Below are 19,373 nucleotides of genomic sequence, written 5' to 3'. Positions count from 1 at the left end.
TTGCTAGAATATGCCCAACCAGGTCGTCCTCCTCGCGGTTCTCCCTGGAAACTATCATGGTTAATTCCTGATGGATTCATCATGATGGGCTAACTGGCCTGTTTTCATTCTTATCTATCACCCTTCACTGGTTCTCCGCCAGAGTATCCCGTTAGCGCAGGTGGAGTTACCATACCATTTTCACCCATCAAAAAAAACTGCCACATCAGTGTGTTCTGAGCCTATCTATAGAACTTACACTCAAATCGGCTTATTTAGGCCATAATAGGAAATAAAACCACAATACTGCAATTATTTCTGTGTATTTATCCGAAAACGTTGACATAAACAAGTTAATCCAATTATTAGATACAATATTATGTTGAAACTTCAAAATGTCAGAATATAATTATATAAATATAAAAGCACTTACCGTACAATATTTATTACAGAAAAATGTTAATAGTCAGTAAGTAAAACATGATTGATCCTAAACTGAAAATTTGTACAAATTTCATTCCAATACCTACACATTCATTTATTAATTTGGGTTATATTTTCTAATTACTTAAACAAAATTAAAACCCGAATATACAAAGAAAACTTTTATTTAAACTAAATTAATTGTGATTTTATTTGTTAAATTTATCAAACATGAGTAAAAATTCAAATATAAATATTTCAAATGTTATACAAATTGCATAGCTTTACCTACAATATTTCATTAAATTTGTGACCTATGTAACAATAATGTATGTCTTCTTTCATAATGCTCGAATGTCCTTTTTATCTTTTTTAAAAACAACCTTAACATGTCTAATTTCTAAAATATTGATTAATAAATAATACAATTGTTAGGTTTCTGTATTAAATAATTATTTTATAATAATTTTAAACTACCAATTTCGTTAGACATCTACCAAATACTTTCAATTATAAACAGATTTCACTTTGCATCGAATCCTGGCTGTTTATTATCAATTTACAGGTTCTACAGTAACAATATAAGATACCGATTCAAAAATGGCGCTATTATATAATTTACAGCACCAATTTTTATATTTTACTAGTCGTGAACAAAAATTCATTTTAAAATAGTTGTATCATTTAAAACAACTATCACCCAAGTTCTAATAACAAATTCATATTAAATATACCCATCGGCAGGTTCGAAATCACACTCATGGCATTATCAGAAGACAATCAAATATTTAAAATTCTTTTTTTATCGAGTAAACGAAAGTCAATCGTCGACGTACTTTTAGTGCGTCAATTACTTACAATACCTTGTCCTCCGGGGACAAAATGTCTCGAGTCTGCATAGATTTTTAACGTAATACGAAAATTTTGCAATTAACTACAAAAGCTTAATACTTATATAAAATATATACATGGTAATTATACAACAAATGGTATTTGGCTTTTATATAGATTTGTATAGATGAATGATAAAAATATTTTTTTCTAAGGGTGAAGTTTAAATAAATAAAAATTATGGAGGGTAGGAGTAAAGAGAATCTTATGTACGAAAACGTATCCATCAAAAGGTGTTAAATTAGAGTACCGCTACAGTAGCAAGTAATTTTCACTTTTCAAAAGCGCACTTTTCAAACAAAATAATATTATTGATTATTATAAAAAAAAAATTAATTAATGTCATGATAAATATCATTTTAAACTGTTAAACTTTATATATATATAAGATATAAATTTTCAACTCAGCGCATTTCAGTCTATCAACAACTGCTAAATTAATTTTATACTCTCTTGATACGAGGGGCGGCTCATTAGTTCGCGACCTATGGTACTTAGTGATGACCCATCGTCTTACTACTGATAATACGCATGACTCCATGTAAGTAAATAAAGTATAAATAATGGGTCACGCACGGGAGGTAGTTGTACAGAAGAGACGTGGCAAATTAGCGCGCGGAGTACTGTTCACACCGCTCGGGTTGCAAGAGATGCCTTAAAAGTTACGGGATTCATAGAAATTAAACACCAAACCAGTCCAGACTTGGCTCCCAGTGACTTTTTTCTTTTAAAATTTATAAAAGGAGGTTACGAGGACGAAGATTTTCGGACGACAGTGAGATGAAGGCGGCTGTAGAAAACCATTTCGAGAAGAAAGACAAAGAATATTTTTTTAAAAGGCATAAAAGCTTTGTATTGACGATGTGGAAAGTGTATTTCTCTTGACAGAAATTATACAGGTATACCAAAGGGAGACTTTGTACAAAAGTCGTTTGCTTGGGTACCTCTGTCCCACTCGTGTTTCAACCGTAAAGCAGTTGTTTGCATGGCTGTGTTTCGGTTTGAAGGGTGGGATATGACGTGAATTTACAGGGTACAGAGGAATAACACCTGAGTCCTCAGGAATGGCAACGCATGGGTGGTACCATGGGCAAAACAGTATACTCTGTTATGTCCAAGGAACTGCTCATGTCTATAGGCGACGGTTACCACTTTCCATCAGGTGCGCCGTCAGCTTGTTTGCCATTCTAAGTTGTGTAAAAAAAATATTGAAAAATAAAAAAATCGGAAACTATACTTTTCATTCGTTAAGACCGCGAATTTATCGGCCTCCCCTCGTACTTTAACGCCTTCTGCGGGAATTTGGAACAGTTATTTACAGCTAACAGCTGGACATTTTTGCTACTGTTCCCCTACACGAGACAGTATCCATTACCTCTACCTTCCACAATAAAAACGATTGCTCTTTGATTATAAGGCAGCTACGACAGACACATACATATGCTCAGAACGTAAACTCTCAAATTTATATTCTTTATTTATTCATTTTATGGAAGGAAGAACTTAAACATTTTTTTATTAATTTTTCATTGGCCTTATTCAGAAATAATTTGTCAGTTTATTTCCCTTACACATACAGAGTATTCTAAGTATAAAATTCCCGCTTTTTCCAAATACTGAATCTTTCCTTCCACCTCATTCCAATTATATAAAACATTTGCATTATACATTAACCAACAACTACGTAATAAATTATGCTAGTGAAGTTACACTACATTTTTCTAGAATGAAAAAATATCATTTTGCGAGGACTCTAGCACCCCTGTCGATGGAAATATGCTAAACCCCTGGATCGACTACATTCACAATGAGAATCGTATGATCAGATCGTTAATTTATTTAAGGCAAAATGTAACGTGAGCACGTCGCCGCAATACGATGTTATATATGTATGGTGACCATTTATGGATAATATATAAATTTTGCACAATGACTCTTCGAACCGGATATTGATGAAGTCTAATTGTGGCCACATACTACTGAAATTTTAATATATAAAAATTTCCGCATCACGATATTTATTCATGTTAATCTCTAAAATCGCTCAACCATTTTTTGCTATTTTTTTTTAATGGTAGGTGGCGGTAGGAAGCAAAACAATTTTTGCCGAGTTAATTGGTAATTTTCTAAAAGAAGTACTTTTTATTGAGTGTTAGATAAGACATTCTGCAAAATTTGGTATGAGTATATACTATATATAGTTTAATATCTACTGTGAGATCGGAGCCACGTTTAAATTATTATATTTACATGATTAAAAATATATTCCCAACGAATTGCCAGTGGGCGTTGGAGCCTTCCTTAAGAGCGGTAGCTACAAACCATATGCAATATTTTTATATCATAATAATTATTATGACCATTGAGCTTTACACATTTTATGAACAATATTATTTACGGTGCGTAAATATGTATTTATGATCTCCCGATATAAAAACAAAGAATGTGTAAATTTGTAAACAATCATTATATACAAAGCATAATCTTTTCTATAAAAAAATAGAGTGGTGGGCCAGAAAAGGTCAGGAACCACTGTTCTATTATAATTTTACGAACATACAACAAATATCCGAATCGATGTGCCATGTAGTTCGGTGCAAGCGTCAGCAATATGAATGAATATTCACGAGCTACGAAATATTGACATGAACACATAAATTAAAATAAATATTAACTTTCCTAAGCTGAGATAACAATAGATTGCGAACTTAGCTATATATACAACACTTACGTCTAGACATAGAATTGTTAAATTAATAACCGTTACGACGAATGTTCCTTAATGACTTGACAACTCACTATTTGTAAATCACAAGTGAAACCTCTAAAGAGTCACGTTTTCTTCATGCGTTTGCGGCGGTAACCCTTGTGATATTATGTCAATCCGTTGAATTGGGCCAGGGCAGTCTTCACTCTGAAAAAAAATCACTATATAAGGGTATGATTAGAATAAGTACAATATACACTTAGATTATATAGACAGAGCACAGAGTCTCAAAAACGGGTCAACGTTTTGTCAGCTAATTGTCGAATTAGCTGACTCGTTTTTTTATCAGTGTTCTATATACTTACACAAATAATATATCTTGACGCATCTATATTTAAATATTTACTAAATAAAATGAATTTTTATGCAATAAATAAAAGATGCAAAAATTATAAAATAAAATTAATATAAAAGTTATAAAGGAAACACTCATAACTATTTATCACGCAATATTGTATGAAAAAATTGACCCGCTTTTCTCAAAGCATTTGTAAGAAGACACGTTACCTACACAATCTAAGTTTCAGACTTTTATAATTTATACTCTTTTGTGTTTTATCTATTGAATTATTAGTATTAATGCAATCAAATTTTAAAAAATAAACCCGACGTATTTTTTTTTTTAATATTTTTAACGATATTGTCGTACATACGTCGTTTGCAAAAATGATTATGCAGGAAGCGTAACTTATGCAAATGTTGTGGTATGCTACAGTTGAACACGGGCGATACGTGACGGCGCACAACGTGATGCTTTGTGGGTTTACTTGCATCCCTGAGCCAGCATTCTAGGCACAGGCGACTATTTAAGACGCTGCGTGAATTTTAGCTGTTTGAAGTTACCAGTTATTCTATAACAAATAGGGCTATTATTTTTAACAAACTTCCAAAAATAGTTTTTTTTTTTTTACAACATAGAATAGCAAACAAACTGACGGCCCATCTGATGGAAAGTGGTAACCGTCGCCTATAGAGATGAGCAGTACCATGGACATAACAAAGTATACTGTTTCGCCCATGATTCCCCCCTCCTCCTCCCCCCCATGGCGTGTATCGTGTATCGTGTATCGTGTAGCGTGTAGCGTGTAGCGTGTAGCGTGTAGCGTGTAGCGTGTAGCGTGTAGCGTGTTGCGTGTAGCGTGTAGCGTGTAGCGAATGTAGCGTGTAGCGTGTAGCGTGACGCGTGTAGCGTGTATCGTGTAGCGTGTAACGTATAGCCTGTTGCGTGTACCGTGTAGCGTGTACCGTGTAGCGTGTAGCGTGTAGCGTGTACCGTGTAGCGTTTAGCGTTTAGCGTGCAGTGTGTAGCGTGTACGTACTTGTCGTGCAGGTGCGCCGCGTCCTGGCGCGCGCCCAGCAGCTTGAGCGCTCGCAGCACGCCGAGGTCGGCCAGGCGCGCCTGCCGCGCCGCCGCGCCCGCCTCGCTGCAGCGCACCAGGTTACTCGCCACGAACAGTGCCGCCTCTTGCAGTTTGCTCTCTGGGTGTGCCTACGACATACATCATGTAATTACTAATTGTTACAAAAAGTGCATTGTTCAAGCCATTTCACATTACGAAACTGGGTTCAAGAGTGACAGCGATTTCGATCACGGCGACCGCTTCCTCTTTAGTATTAGTCTCTTTTGATAATGCAAAATATGTCCAGAGTCGTGTTAATTATTTGAACACAACATCTACATCATGACATAGGTAATTTAACAACTTAAAGTTTCACATGTCATTACAGTTTTACATTTACATAATAAAATACGTTATACGACAATAAAATATTACATTATTATTTATTCTATTTTATATTTAATTGATATGCCATTTGGTAATTTTAGTATATTTTATCGAATTTAACTATTTCAAAATAAAAGTCACAAAGGCAAGAAATAGAGATAAACTCTAAATATTAAAAATGTTTTCGCAGTATTAGAAATTTTAGTTTTAGAAATAGACAATGGCGAATGATCGAGAATCTCATTGTTGACACAAAGTAATCACCAAAGTATTTACCAAATAATCAACAAGCTTCCTGAGCACGTCCTCATTTGCCATAATAAAATCCCGTGCTCTCTCACCATCGCCGATGTTACCGAGGATGCACAGTGCTTGCTCTTTAACTTCAGCAGGGTATGACCCTTCTAACACTACTATCACTGCCTGAAAACAATACACTTGACTTAATTTGTAGCATCTTGTAGCGTCTGCACATTGTTAAATATTTTACATGATCTTTCTTTAAACTGTTTGTTCCTTTTAAGTATGATAAAAATACTACATATTTTTCATATCTGTGGAGTTTGTTTCCTGACTGAGGCATTAGTTCACTATCAAAGCCCTTTTCAAACAAATCATTCATAAATATTTACATCTATTTGTTTAAAAAAAATAACTATTCATATAACATAAGATTTAAACAGCCCAAATGAGAATCTAAGCGCGGAAAATAGAATCTTTTTTCACACATTCACAACATAAGATTTACATATAAATCCTTGCCATTACACTGACAGATACAATGACAAACCATTGACAACTATTCAAAATATTATATTAATGTTCACGCCCGGTCCCGACATCTTACGGATTGTTTTAATACTACTAACTACTAATAAATTATGAACACCAATTCCAGAGACTAATGGGGGACACATGCACAAAAAATAATTGATTGATTAAAAAAATTGGAGAATGGAAATTTTTGAACTTACTATATGTGTTTATTTATGTTTATATAGGATGAAGCAGAAATAATTGTCGAAAAAGACTAACATAATTCATTAAAATACCAGCTAGTCCAGTTTATTGCACTCCACTAACCTGCATAACTTGCGAGGAGTATTCACTCATGATGGCGTCGATGTGTTGCCTAGTAGACAGCAAGTTGCGCAACAAACCAAGTGTCTTCATGATGACGCGCGTGTCGCTGTCGCCGAGCAGCCGAAACATTTGCTCCGTGCCCAGGCAACATAGTATTCGCTGTTTCACTTTCTGTTCCGCCTGGCAAATATTATATATTATTTTATATTTAAATATTTAGCAATTTGATTGATTGACATTAATTATTTAAGTTTTATAGAAATGTTATTAAAATATGAAAGTCATTAAATATTTCTATATATATAGCACTATTGAAAAAAAATCGAAATTATAAAAAGAAGATTTAAAAATTAACCGCTTCAAAATTTATTCATTTACATAATTATTTTTTAATTATGATTTTAATATTTTTATATAATACATATAATAAAAAGAGATAGAACAATAAGGTAATTAAAAGACTAATCTTCTTATTCATAAAAACATCAAACCTTTTATAAATCTTTTTTAGTTTCATCTCCTTTTTTTGAGCTAAATTATCAATTTGAAAGAAAGTAACAAAACAGTGTAATAGTTAAAAAAAGGTTTGTAAAAGGTTTTAGCTTTTATGAATAAGAGGCCTATTATTAATATAAATAAAAAAAAAAACTTTCCAATAAGTACAATATCGAAACTTACTTGGAAAGCCATGTTCATAAGAGCCCATATACCATTCAGTCTCAAGGCCGCTTCTGGCCGTTTTGTTAAATTACATAACATTTCCACAGCACCTATAATTAAAAAAAAAATGTGATAATATAATAAAATCTGATGTTTTATTAATTATTTGTAATCTGTCTTATGGCAAATTAAATGACTGATATAATTATTTTAAACAAACTTTTTCATTTCAAAAATATTGTTAATTTTCTTGCAAAACTTGCATTCAAAATATATTATTAGGTTATTTATTTACTTATTTTACATTAACGTAAATAGCGAATATTATTTTAATTTTAAAAACCATGCATTTTAAAGATACAATCATATGCAAATAGTTAATGCTTGCCTTTTAACTTGGGGTATATTACTCTCCTAAAAGAACACAAAATAAACTTGATATTACCAAACCTTGATCTAACATTGGTTCCTTGGCTGGAGAGAACTCAAGTAACAAATTGCACAGCGTGGAGGAGCCCACTGTAAGTAGTTCTGTTCCAGGTGAATCGTTTAACAACTGCATCAATGGTTTCCATACGGCGTGATCCTAGAAAATAATATAAAATATAATACTTTTGCTTTAATTTGCAGAACTAATCGTGATATCCCCATCAGCTAACACCTGTGCTAGGGGAGGGGGAGAAAGATTGTTAATAATAGGGGTGTTAATCCCCATTGGTAGTAATATATCCTATCAAGTCGACCTCCACGCGGTTCCCCTAGAAATCATCATGATTATTTATTGTCAAATTCGCAGCGATATGGCCTATCGCTGACCTTTCATCCACACCTATCCCTCACTGATGCCCCATTAGTGTATACCGAAAGTACAGGCGGGGTTACCACTTCATAAATAAAATTTCCTAAATAAATAAATTACCATTCACTAAAAAAAATCGTGATATCCCAGCAGTTATTACTGAATTATGTTTTTTTATGATATGAAAATTGAACGAGAGACCCCGTTTGCGCTATCAGCATACGAGGTTTGTCCGGAAAGTACGTATAAAAGTTTTTTAAAAATTTTATTTTACAATTATTCAGGTAAATCAATTTTATCCCCTTCAAAGTACTCCCCCTGTGACATAATGCACTTGTGCCAACGCCGTTTCCACTGTGAGAAGGCTCCTTGAAAGTCCTCTGGTTGTAGGTTTCTCAGCTGCCCCGTCGTAGCTTTTTTTATCTCATTTATGTCCCCCAAATGCCGCCCCCGAAGTACCAATTTGGTTTTTGGGAACAAGAAGAAGTCACACGGGGCCAAATCCGGCGAATAGGGGGGTGTTCGGTCACCGTAATGGAATTTTTACTCAAAAAATCAAGGACAACAAGAGAGGTGTTGGCAGGGGCATTGTCGTGGTGAAGAATCCAACGCCCCTCTCGCGCCAATTCTGGACGAACTCGTGCCACACGAGCTTTGAGGCATCTGAGCACATCGACGTAGAATTTTCCATCAACTGTCTGGCCTGGAGGGACGAATTCTTGATGCTTTCTCGGCCCTCTCTGAATCTTTTTAGCCACTTGTGGACGGTTGGTTCCTTCACAGCATCATCCCCATAAACTGTTCTGAGATCGGCAAAAATTTCACGGCCATTCTTGCCGAGTTTCGAGAGAAACTTGATTACGACGCGCTGCTCTTCAACGGAAGCGGGCTACATGCCGACGGGGTTTCGTTAAGAGGTAACTTCACAGATGGCGTGACAAGCCAGTTCGCACCGCACGGCGGTAAGACCAGAACTGAAGCATTGTTAGGGACATAAGGAAGGGGTCCTGCGCTTACCTGGCCTCCCCACTCCTCTTTCTCGCATTCCAGAACACTTTTATACGAACTTTCCGGACAGACCTCGTACACTGGCAGAGTATTAGCAAGGCAAAGTTATAGTAAATTATTTCTCAGTGTAACGACGGGGCAAGAAAACAATTATGTCATCCCTCTTTTCATCCCCATAATGTTATACTAAAAGGCGACTAAGTAAACGAAAAAGGAAAATTTTAAGTCTTAGCCAGCATTGTAACAACAGGCAGCATTGTATCCCTCTCCAGGGGAAACTAAAACTAGTACACCGCCAGCGTATACCGAGAGCACAGACAGGAATACTATCCATATAAAAATCCTCTTCTAAAAAGAATGGCGTTAACTGTATTGACTACGCACTTTTGTCACACAATCTGTTTTATATAAATATATAGAAATTGATATAAAATACACGTCAGAATTCAAATAAAAAGAAACTATAGATAAATTAAGTTTCCTAATCAATTACAATCAATCAGTTAATTAACAAAGTAATTGTACCTGAAATGTAGTCCTCAACTGTTGGACAGACCTCGACAGAGAGTGCAAACACCTAACTGCCGCTAGTCTGATCTATAAAGAAAAAATAAAATTAAAAATTTAGGATTTAACTGGATTATATCCATTTTCGTCGAGTGGTCTCGGCATAGAATAGGCCAACCATTGCTTTTCCGTGTCGTAAGAGTCGACTAAGGAAGGGCAAGGTCTAACTGCGGTTGCCAATCCGTCTGCCAAGCGCGACAACTACTGGTAAAATCATCCAAGGGAAAGGTTTATGTTCAGCAGTGATCAATTAAAGGCTGACATGATGATGATGATGATATCAATTTTATCAAACAATTCTATCTGTGCATTCTTACAAAATCATAAAAATAGTTGTTGAAAACTAACACAAACTATTCAAACAAATCTGACGTTATCACTATATTACATTTGTCTATGTTTTACGCGCATAGAGCACGGTGCATTCCTTCAACAGTTCTTGTGACTATCATTATGCAGTCATAAGAAAAGTATAGAATATTTTATTTTCCTTAAAAATATGATACAAAGTTTTTTTATAAATAAGTAAATAACTCCATATTTAATTAAGCAAATATGTTTGTGTAGATAAACTCTCATATTTGATTCCCAGTTGAATAAATTCAGTATATCAACTTTCTAAATTGACGCAGGTTTGCGTGTTCTTGATTATGGCCCTCAAACATAAATTCAATGGGCATCCTAATTGATTGGTGTGATTGTGTAACACTTCTCTATTAATTACTATATTTTTTTATACAACTTAAATACAATAATATAAAGATAGACATGATCTCTAACAAATATAAACCTACCGATGGCTCAGGATTTTTCATTTCACTGACGATATGTTTCATCAGACCATGTGTCTCGATAATCCTCTTCCTGATGTCCTCATCATTGGCACCAAGGGACGCGAAGCACTTGAACGCGCCCTGTTTCGCTGCCGCCGACGGACAGTTGACTATGTCCGCGAGTGAGCTCATCAAGTGATTGGAAATAGCCGCAAGTCTTTGAAGCGAGGTGTCCACCTGATAGCAAATGTGTTCTTTGTTTAAGTCAAATATATTGATTGCAGTAAAATACGCTACAGAGAAAGCGACAAAGATTTAACGCTTAAAACAACTTACTTCTAAGAATCAAATATATATTTTTTATTAATAATAATAAATAAATAATTATTTATTTATTTCTATACAAATGTTGGTCTAGACGACAGAATTTTTAGTAACCATTTATCATCAATCAATAAGTTAATTTAAGTCAACCTCTCAATCGACAGATCTCTCGATCAACAGTCTCCACTGGAAACTATCATGTTCAAATTCGTTTAACCATTCAACTGACAATAAGTACCAAATATAAACATCTGAATATCCAAAATGGTATACAAGTATTTACATTTTTAATATTAATATATTTTTGATTGCATTGCATAGTTGACTTGTCTTTAACAGTATAACTATCAGACAGTCTATATAATAATAATAAGAAATGTTTATAATCCATATTTCACTTTGAATAGAAATAAATATATTTAAATACTGTACCTCTGCTAAGTACGAAAGTGTTTCGGCAGCCTTTGCTCTAATTTCTTCTGGCATTTCTTTCGTACAGAGGCGCGCAAGACAAGGTAAGGCACCAAATACCACTCTAAAAAAAAATAAAAAAATAATTAATCTACATTTAACAACTAGACTCATAAATACTGCAAATATCAAAAACAGCTCTGCACAATGGCTAAAGGGTACAGTTTGCATATATTGCATTGCATTGCAATCTTTGTACTTCTATAACATGTTAAGGCATATATAGACCTTATCTTATAAGACTACATTGAAGCTATTATTGATAACTGTAATATATTTTAATTAAAATTTGTTTATACCATACTATGGGATATGTATGTTAATACAATATTACAAATAGATAATATAGAATATTATAAACCGTTGACTACCTATTGTCATCTGCTGTCAGAGCGCCAGCGCGGTGAATGAACGTGAGACATCGCGCTGCACCCAACGCCACAGGCAATGGCTTGTCGCGCGACACCAAACACATGAGAAGTTCTGGTATTGTCTTATCACCATGTCTACAATATACAAGAATAAAAAAAATAAACAGTATGACGTAGAAAGTGCGGATTTAAGTCCCGCCCGTTTCGAAAATTTTCAATCACTTAATAATTATTAAAATATGATAGATAGTAAGTATCCATGTAAAATTACAATACAAATTCATATTTCGTTTATCTATTTATTTGTACCTTATGTTATTTTTTAAAGGGTGATAATGGAATAGTAACCCAGCCGGCGCTATCGATATAGACTGGTAAAGCACCAGTGAGAGATGGGCCAACTGCCCATAGTAGCAAATGCATAAAGAATTAACCAAGATGGTTTCCAGGGAGAACCGTGTGGAGGTAGACCTGGATAGGGTACATTACTAGCAATGGGACTGTTACATCTTCATTACTAATAATTCCTTTCCCCCTACCGTATGTAGCTTATAGAACTGACGAGCATTTAAGCTGCCCGCTAACTACATCTTTTGTCAATGTATTGTGTTAGTTGAAAGAGATCTCTTTCAAAGATAAAGTAGTGATAAATATTGTAAGCAAGGGCTCACAATATTTATAACTATTTTATCTTTGTAAATTATAAATGCAGTAAAGAATATATAATAATTTTCAAATTTTAATTATATATATATATATATATATATATATATCAATTCCAAGTGTTTAATTATAAGCGTAAATGTTTAAGAAACTATATTTTCTTTTTATATGAATACATCTTAATAAATAATAATAGGTATGCTCCTAAATGTTCATATCATGGATAAGTAAAATACCATTACACATACCTAGTATTTAAAGCGACTTGCGACACATTTCCATTTTCAAAGCACATGTTGGCAAGTAATTCCAGCGCTGGCAGGGCTCGAGCGAGCGGTGGTGCGGAGTTGCGTCCGTTGGCGAGCATAGCTGCTATAGCTGCACAAGCGCCTGCTTGACAAAGCGCTTCCTGCTCCATATGACCACCACACCATACCGACAATATTCGCACCACACAACATCGGGCTGTTGCTGTACCCTCGCGTGCAATTTCTGTATTTACGACAAAATAATTATATAATTGTAAACTGTAACTTACAAATAAAGAGGAGCATTTGTTTTTTTCTTTTTTTGGTGGATGAAAATGAAATGGCCGCCTACGCTATCGGGATACACTGGCAGAGCACCAGTGAAGGGTTATTGATGAGAATGGAAACAGGCCAGTTAGCCCATTATGATGCATTAATCAGGAATTAACCATGATAGTTTCCAAGGGAAACTACGAGGAGGTCAACCAGGTTGGGTATATTACTAGCAATGGGATTTTTAGTCTCCATTACTAACAATCCCTTTCCCCCAAGGAGCATTTGTTAACCATTGCCATTGTATTAAACTTACTACCTTATCAATAATGGACATGCCCATTTATAGAAGACCTTATTTTATTAACAGTGAGTGAACCTACTGATGATTTTAATCACTTCTTTTTTATGTTTATATAACAAAGATCTAAATTAAAACAGAAGTGGAATATCTCAAATTTATTTTTTAAACAATTTCATTCTAGCTGAGGCTCACCATTAGATGATTTGATTTATTACTTTCCATTAAGAAAATGGCAACATTTCTCCCATTGACTAGGACAGTTTTCAAATGGTTCAAAAGTGAGACCATAGGTCCAATAGAAGAGCTAATATAATAAGCTTATAACATCAACCCTTTATAAAATTGTATCGGGCAAATAAATGATGACTTTTTTTTGGGTTTAGTATCAAATTTAATTCGGCAGAGATAAATTGCAATTTTTTACAATTTTTATAAATATATTAAAAATGTAATTTACAAATGCAATATATATATTGATTTGCTATGATATAAATTTAATTAATCCAGACGACTCACGTGTTAGCCTCGTCAGCAACCTCATATCCGCTGGGAGGGCTGCTATAGGTGCAGGCGGATGAAGGAAGACACTGCGTAGTGCACACAGGCCAGCCTCAACCAGTTTGGTGCCAATTGGTACTGTCCTCAGTAGTTCCACTAAAGCTGTCGCAGTCCCTTGTTCCACCAATGTCGCAACATTCTCTGGTGTGCCTTTTGCTAGTGAACCTGAATAAAAAATATTGAAATCACAAACATAACATAGATATATGCAAAAACTGATATTACACATAAATATTTTTTTCTAACTACAACAAGAAACATCTTTCATTAATTTATTGTACATTAAACTTTTTCATTGTAACTAAGTTTGTCCACTTCACAAAACATCAATTACATCAATAATTTATAATGGTTTAAATCATTATAAATATATAGACATAAATAGATGTTGTTCTAATTACTACTAACATTTTATAGTATATAGCATTATATAGCAATTAAAAATCTATAATAAATAATCAGATAACTCTTAAATTCATCACAGAGTTATGATAATATAACAATGTGCATTGATATAAATCCTATACTATCCATTATACGTTTGGTTACACATTTGTGAAATTGATTTTACCTTCCTGATATTAACAAAATGCATGTACCAAATATAATTATATAAGTAAAATCCTTACTTCCTTAATAATATTAAGTGAAAGTAACTTTAGTTGATAACCTCTTAGCACTTTAACTGCTTAATGAACCTCTATGAAGACTAATATAAATATAGGATGGCAAAGAAACATAGACTACTTTTTATCCCAATCAATTAATAAATCCCAGAAAAAAAATATGCTGTCATATAGACGAAATTACAGGTAAAAGCTAGTTAAAATATTGACTATGTCAAACATTTCTGTTCAGCATTTAACTTTTTCTATGGTTTAAATATATTTTTAAAAAAGTTCAAACTAAGAAATGTGTAAGTCATTTTTATTTTATTTTTATAGCTATATGAAAAATAAAATCTTTTGAACCTGTATGCGATAGACTTGATAGCAAACTTTGCAATTTATAATGCAAAACATGCTTTGCATGATGAATGTGATAAGCATTCATTAATGTAAAATGAATGCATTGATCACAAGTAACTGTATTGTATTTAGTTATTAGAACTAAATATACAATCACTTTTTAAAGCAAATGTCTTGATATGATGTGATAAAATATAATATTAATTAATATAACACGATATGCAATATTCTGTAACTTTTTAAGTAGCAATAGCACTTAAGGTGTTATTTAGGTGTTATTATCAGGTACATATTTTTTTTTATATTGTGAATCTATGTTATCGATTGAATAAATCCAGAAAAAAAATTGTTAGAGAGTACAAACAATACTAAAAGTAATCTTATTAAAACTCAAATGTACTTAAAACACCACTAAATTGCTTAATGTTTGGCAATCTCAGATATATGAGTATACATAAATCTACCCACAGACAATAACTAAACATTTACAATATGTATGGTATTACCTAATGAAATAAAGAAATAAAATTTAAAAAAATCAAATAGGACAAATAGAAGTAGAATTTTACCTATTGTGATAGTAGCTTCGAGCCTTATGTTGGGATCAAGGGCTTCATCTGACATCAGCTGTAGGAGTCGCGGTACTACTCCTTGCTGAATGACCGAACTCTTCTGCCGGTTACTGCCGATTACTGAATTTTTTAATGTAACTAGTGCTTCTACAACCTTTGTTGCATCTGGTGAATATAACTCGTCAATGTATGATCTTGAGCTCTCGATGTCCTATCGATAATATGTTATAGGTTAAGAGCCAGATATGATGCCACCATAAGAAAAAGGAAAATTGGATATCAAAACTACTTTAACTTACCATAAATACTGTTAATTGTTGCATTTTTGTTAAAAAGATTTACGCAGTAATATTGATAAAAATATCTCCGAAAGTATTCAGAGGCCGAATACGTTGACTACTAAATTCATCTCCTAATGTCACTGTCAAGTACAGATCCTAGAGACTGAGGTACTATAAAAGTCTATTTTTGTCTAAGAACAAGAATTACAAAATCTTTGATTTTTTTATTTACTAATGAAATGTATTATCTCATCACTATTTAGTTTACCATCTAGTCTTAGGGTCTACTGCAAGATCCCTGCCTATAGATTGAAAATAATATTTTCTAATAAACTTTTTCATTTTGTTTTTTCTAGGGAATTTTAAAATTAAAATTGGCAAAATTACTACGATGTGATAAATAAGGAAGCAATCGTGATACCTTAGATTATAGGTGATACGTATTATTATTTTTGACAAATAGTAATAGCTCATTTTATATTCACGCGGTGAGGTTATTATAAGTCTGAGGCACCACTTCTAAAATTAAAAAGAGTAAATTCGGAGGTGCTGGGTATCTTATTTTTTTAATATGACTAATCAAAATATTATCTTTTTAATCTAATTTAATAATTAAATTCAATTATCTTATGACGGTCGATAGGGAAGGCATAAGGTTCAAGAGTGGATAAATAATGTTAGTTGTTCTGTAGACCATCATAAAATGAAATTATAATAAATTTGACTAAAATCTATTAGAAAATTAGTTCATATTGGTCATTACAATCAAAGGTGGGTAATATATAGCATTATGGACCAGTATATAGATATTGTAATTACACTATCTATATTATACTGGTTCAATAACAAATATGTTAAGAGTTTGTTATCCAAAAATAAAATAAATATCTTACCGATATGGGCGAAATACGTGGTGACCTTTCAGCAATGTCCAGAAGAACCTAATATATAGATATAAAATCAGTATCCGTATTACGATACTTACTTACAATAAACTTTTCGCTATGATATCCAAATGAATTGTAGGCGTTCATAGGCTACGGTAACCGCTTACCATCAGGTGGGCCGTATGCTTGTTTGCCACCTCAGTGGTATAAAAAAAAATGAAATTTTAATTTTAAAAAGAGTTTTAAAGAAATAGCGTCTCAAACTCAACACATGTTTACTGTCATAAATCAAGGACAGTACGTTATTATAGTTTTTCGCAAAACAGTCTTTAAATATTCTTTAAGTACATATGTATTTTATTTTACTCTTTGACATGTCTCTATCTCTCTAATCTATGGAACACAATAGAAGTCTCATAGATTCATGGTCTCTAATCTGTGATTAGATGAATAAATATTATCTATCTACCTACCAACCTAATTTTTATTTATTTTATATTGTGTTTTAAATAGAAATATCAACTTGATTACTATAAAGTGTTGTTCTATAGACTACGTGAACTTTAAATTCATGACTCGGATATGTTCATATTGTTTCTAAACAAATTGTATACTGAAGTGTTTTAATAAATACAATTTCAATTATTTTATACCTAAAAGATTTACAACAAATTATGTTAATTTATCTTACAACTAAGATATTATTGCCTATCTAAAACCATGGCCGATTCAGGTGTTGATACCAGTAACGAAAGTAGTGATAACCCAGTTTTTGATCATTCTCAATGTGTCTTAGAATTCAGCCCACCAGCAATACCAATAAACCAAGCAGGTCAACCTATGCCTGTTGAATACTTTAGTGACCGACATGAACACATCGGCAAGATCAAATGTTCTACCAAAGCTAGACACTGTAGATTGAAATATAGGTATGGGGGATCAATTTGTTCATCAAGAAATCAAAAGTTGCGTTTTGCCGCCTCTACTAATAATGTCGAACTTGTTGAGAAGCTGCTACTGGCAGGAGCCGATCCCAATTCATCAGATGAACATAAAAGAAGCCCATTACACTTGGCAGCTTGTTGGGGTTATGTTGATATTGTAAGAACACTCCTAAGACATGGTGCCAATCCTAATATTAAGGATACATTAGGCAATACTCCTCTTCATCTAGCTGCATGTACAAATCATATTCCAGTAGTTATTGAGCTGCTTGATGCGGGTACAGATGTCAGTTCAAATGACAAAAATGGTCGCAATCCACTCCAATTAGCACAGAGTAAATTAAAACTTATAAGAATGCGACCCAGTGGTGCAGGGCCATCCGATGAGACAAAACAGCTTATTAATGAAATATGTTTAGTAGTAGAAATGATGTTGAAGTACATGAAGATACAAAAAGCCGATGCTGCTGAGTTGGAATCCGTCCGTGAGAGATTAGAGCGTGTCAGTACTCGAGAACAAGTGGACTCTGAAGTACAAAACTTACTAGACAGTCTTGACTCACTGAAATTAAGATAATTATTGTATTCATTTTTTGATAAAAATTTCAAGACTGTTGAAAAATTGAAACTGCCTATTGATAAGGGTGTATTCACATGACCTGCCAGATTGATTTATCAGTACTCATGTGTTAGGAAGTACTGCTGGCAGTTTGCAACAGCATGTAGGTGTTCTTACCTCTATTGTTGCCAGTTGTAACACACCTAAAGCTCACAATTAGATTGTAAAGAAAACTTTTTTAAGCTAAGTAGGTACACTTTTCACATACTTCAATGATAATATTATGTTTAGTTTGTACAAATATAATCAATTTGTGTAATAAGACAAATTATTTGCTTATTCAGGAAATAAGTATAGACAATTTGTATTACAATAGTGTAGCCAAAATAACCATTACAATCCTTGAAGTTTTGTAATCCTTATAAAGATTTATGATTGTAAAATATTTTTCTTTCTATCAATCTAACAAAAAATAGTTTTTAAAACAACACTTACACAATGTGAAGGAAGAATAATTTATTTCTATAAAAAGAATAATTTTTATGATGATCTAATCTATCTTTAAGTAAGGGATATTATATTGTTATTTTTTATATTTTTAAATGTTATTCTGAAATTTTCAGTCTTACAAGAATGTTTACAGTGACCACATTTATAGCTGATAAAGGACATGTTTCATTTTACACTGCATATAACTGATAGTCTTTAGTGTTCAGTGTATATATGGTTATAACACTATCAAGTATATAAAAATCGTAAATATGAGTTGGGGAAAAAAAAGCTAAAAATGATCTCACTAGATTATAAATTACAAGATAATTGTAAATCATCGATATAAAAAGTCTGTTCCTGGTATAATAAATTTATTTAGATATGATTCTATATATTTCATAGTCTTATAACCTATTACAGATATGAAACATGGACTATTAAGAATGATGGACCTGTGATATCTGATGATATACATGTACTACATATGCATTTCTTATTAGGGTCCAACCATTTGCATATGCTTTAATAACATTAGATATCTATTATGACATAGAAAGGGTTAGTTAAAATAGGGTTAATTTACCCAATATTTTGCATGTAAGTGTAAATGTGTATTCATTACTTATTTTTGAATTTTGATTTCAAGAATATAAATTGTTTAACTACTTGAAAAGTAAGATTATATAATAAATATATAAATTTGATTGATAAACAGTTGTTTCAATAAACACTCAAATTGTATGTAATCATTTATTAACAACAGTTCCATAAACTTTTATTT

The 19,373-nt window shown here is 33.0% G+C and overlaps 2 protein-coding genes across 3 annotated transcripts; one reads left to right on the top strand and one right to left on the bottom strand.

Moving 5' to 3' along the window:
- Positions 1-286: 286 nt before the first annotated feature.
- On the bottom strand, positions 287-15,866 carry LOC113521413 (armadillo repeat-containing protein 8-like). 2 transcript variants are annotated; one of them, XM_052902996.1, is made up of 14 exons: positions 15,729-15,866; positions 15,427-15,640; positions 13,848-14,054; positions 12,755-12,998; positions 11,844-11,978; positions 11,434-11,536; positions 10,699-10,914; positions 9,863-9,934; positions 7,981-8,116; positions 7,549-7,640; positions 6,871-7,050; positions 6,064-6,210; positions 5,380-5,549; positions 287-4,221 (listed from the first exon to the last, which is right to left on the bottom strand). In XM_052902996.1, exons 1-14 carry the CDS (start codon positions 15,750-15,752, stop codon positions 4,203-4,205), a joined length of 1,959 nt encoding a protein of 652 aa, XP_052758956.1. In that variant the 5' UTR covers positions 15,753-15,866; the 3' UTR covers positions 287-4,202. The 2 variants fall into 2 exon arrangements, with proteins under 2 accessions (XP_052758956.1, XP_026762743.2); XM_026906942.3 differs by having other exon boundaries at positions 287-4,207.
- Positions 15,867-16,993: 1,127 nt separating this feature from the next.
- Positions 16,994-19,304, top strand: LOC113521284 (ankyrin repeat domain-containing protein 54-like). Its single transcript, XM_026906775.3, has one exon. The coding sequence runs from the start codon at positions 17,318-17,320 to the stop codon at positions 18,116-18,118; it is 801 nt and encodes a 266-aa protein (XP_026762576.1). The 5' UTR covers positions 16,994-17,317; the 3' UTR covers positions 18,119-19,304.
- The last annotated feature ends 69 nt before the right edge of the window (positions 19,305-19,373 follow it).

The sequence above is a fragment of the Galleria mellonella genome, unplaced genomic scaffold (genome assembly GCF_026898425.1).
Source record: "Galleria mellonella isolate WM207_F2 unplaced genomic scaffold, CSIRO_AGI_GalMel_v1 utg99, whole genome shotgun sequence".
Lineage (NCBI taxonomy): Eukaryota > Metazoa > Arthropoda > Insecta > Lepidoptera > Pyralidae > Galleria > Galleria mellonella.
Note: the sequence above shows the minus strand (reverse complement) of the source record. Positions and strands in the feature narration are given on the sequence as shown.

Excerpts from the sequence above, each read along its gene's own strand:
- LOC113521413 (XM_026906942.3), bottom strand. The coding sequence starts at position 15,752 with ATGCAACAATTAACAGTATTTATG. Across the intron at positions 7,051-7,548 it reads TTATGAACATGGCTTTCCAA|GCGGAACAGAAAGTGAAACA; the intron begins GTAAGTTTCGAT and ends AATATTTGCCAG. Across the intron at positions 6,211-6,870 it reads ACTCCTCGCAAGTTATGCAG|GCAGTGATAGTAGTGTTAGA; the intron begins GTTAGTGGAGTG and ends TATTGTTTTCAG.
- LOC113521284 (XM_026906775.3), top strand. The coding sequence starts at position 17,318 with ATGGCCGATTCAGGTGTTGATACCAGTAACGAAAGTAGTGATAACCCA.